This window comes from Coffea eugenioides, chromosome 8, assembly GCF_003713205.1.
Source record: "Coffea eugenioides isolate CCC68of chromosome 8, Ceug_1.0, whole genome shotgun sequence".
NCBI lineage: Eukaryota > Viridiplantae > Streptophyta > Magnoliopsida > Gentianales > Rubiaceae > Coffea > Coffea eugenioides.
In genome coordinates, this window is record NC_040042.1 from 23,737,299 (window position 1) to 23,739,691 (window position 2,393).

General features: G+C 41.9%; 1 protein-coding gene across 1 annotated transcript; it reads left to right on the forward strand.

Moving 5' to 3' along the window:
* Positions 1-1,322: 1,322 nt before the first annotated feature.
* Positions 1,323-2,031, forward strand: LOC113780427. Its single transcript, XM_027326231.1, has 2 exons — positions 1,323-1,484; positions 1,582-2,031. Exons 1-2 carry the CDS (start codon positions 1,323-1,325, stop codon positions 2,029-2,031), a joined length of 612 nt encoding a protein of 203 aa, XP_027182032.1.
* Positions 2,032-2,393: the final 362 nt, after the last annotated feature.

Consider the following 2,393-nt stretch of genomic DNA (forward strand, 5'->3'; position numbering starts at 1 on the left):
ATTTGAAAATTATTACTTTATAATAGCCCTACTACCCAATCACCCCACAATAAGTGCAAATGAACATAGAATTAAGGGAGTTGAAAGATGGATGGATTGGAGCTAAGCGAAGTACTACCGAATTAGTTACTTTACGTGAAAGTTGACGGAGTGTCAACTAATACTTGATCAAGCTCTGGTGAAGCAATGAGAATTTGGCTCCTGAGAGCCATCTGTATCCTTATACTTTGATTGTTATTCGTAGTGTTATTGTGTCTTTTAGAAAAAGAATTTTACACTCGTTCATTTTGAAATTGGCTGCTTGAAGTGTATTGTTCACTTTTATGAACTTGTTATGCTCGTACTTTTGCTACGTTGATACTTGTACTTTTACATAATGGTTAGCTTGCTATTTGGAATCTCACTGGGCTTTTAGTTCATTCCACGCCATTTGTTTTCCTTACAAGGGGTACGAGCGAGGCGTGACAGACTAGCGTAGTCTAGATGTTTTGACTTTTGAATTGTACTCGCGCTATCACTCGATTAGAATGATTTGTACTTGGATTGTATATACTTTGAAATATTTTGGGTGTATAGAAGTTTTGTATCTTGATTTGTGCATCGATGTATGTTATAAGTTTGAATTGTGATGTTATTTATCGTCTATGGATATATACGTGAAATACGAGTGAGTGAGTCCTGACGAGAGTTGGGCAGGCGACTCACTAAACCCTAAGATTCGCCCTAGGGGGAGGTGGAGCCGTCACAGGTGATATCAGAGCTCTTATCGAGCTCGTGCCGAGAGAGGGTTCTCGGGCTGTGGGGATTGGCTTGTTAAGTGTGGAAGAATGTCCATTGTTTGAGATATTAGATATGTATGTTGGGTAGGAATCTCAAAAGTAGATGATTTACTCTTGGGGACTGGCCAGTTCGAATTGTGAATTATCTGATTGTAGATTCTTGTACCTGAGTACCAAAGAGTGATACCGTTATAATAAGTCAATATTTCGAATAATATTAGAAAGAGTAAGGATGGTGAAGGCCAAGGCACAAGGAAGGCTAATAGTCTGAACTTGGGATAGATTGAAGATATTAGGGAGAATTGAAATCCTTAGCATGCAAGTGTACATACCTGGTTATACTTTTTCGAGTTTTGCTTAAGTGTTGTGGTTGAACAACACTTGGGGTTAATGTTCCATAGGAAATGCGAATTGCTAGAAAGAAAGTATGTTGTTTTCAATGTGTTCTATTATTTTTCACTTTATGATTTGAAAATGCTTCTATCGAATTTTATAGTCACTTTATTTTTCTTATACTTATATCGGCTATTGTTTAAAAGATGTATGGAGGGTAGACGGAGCCAAGGACGTAGAACTAACCGAGGACGCGATTCTAACCGTGGCCGTGGGGGTAGACAGGCACAGGAACCGGTGCAAGAACCAAGGGAGGAAAGAGGTGAAACAGTTGAACCTCAACCTGGACCCCGAGCAGAAGGAGGGGACCAGGTAGCAACAGCAATTCAGCAGATGACTAACATTCTTGCTTGTTTGGTAGAGCAACAGGGTCAAACCCCTATGAGTCAACCAAGAGATCCTGAAATAGGGAAAAGATAGGGCCCTGGAGAGATTTCAAAAGTTCTCTCCTCCTAAGTTCCTGGGAGGACCGGATCCTGAGGGAGCGGAGAGATGGTTAGAAATCATGATCAATATATTCGCCGCTTTGAACTATGCGGAGGATAGACAAGTGCAATTCGCTGTCTTTCAGTTTGAGGGTCCAGCCAGGGTTTGGTGGAATGTAGTTAGAGCTAAATGGGAGAGAGAAGAGACTGCATCGACGTGGTTGAATTTCATAAGAGAGTTTAATGAGAAGTACCTTCCACCGATAGTCCAGGAAAAGAGGGAGGATGAGTTTATTAAGTTCCGTCAGGGAACCCTAAGTATATCTGAGTACGAGACTCAGTTCACTAAGCTATTAAAGTTTACTCCCGAATTGATAACTACGGAGCAAAGGAGGGTTAGAAGGTTTGTACAGGGACTCAATGTAGAAATATAGGAGGCTTTGGCGGCAGCCAAATTAACACTTTTACGGAGGTTCTGGAGAAAGCCCAGAGAATAGAAATTGCTAGGGCACAAGTAAGGTTTTTCATGCAAAAAGGAGAGGTACACTGGTGGAAGTCAGGGGCAAGATCAAGGTGATCTAGGTAGGCCATACTCTAAAATGGGTCGAGGAGATGGTGGTGAGGAACTTTCGGGGACACCTAAGAAAATTCCTTCAAGAAGAGCCTCCGGTGGAAGGGGGTAAGCAAGAAGTGCCTCGCAAGGAGGTCAGACCCCAACCCCTCGAGTATCTTGTGGATATTGTGGGAAATCCAACCACACAGAAGATAATTGCTGGCGAAAGTCTCGAAGGTGTTT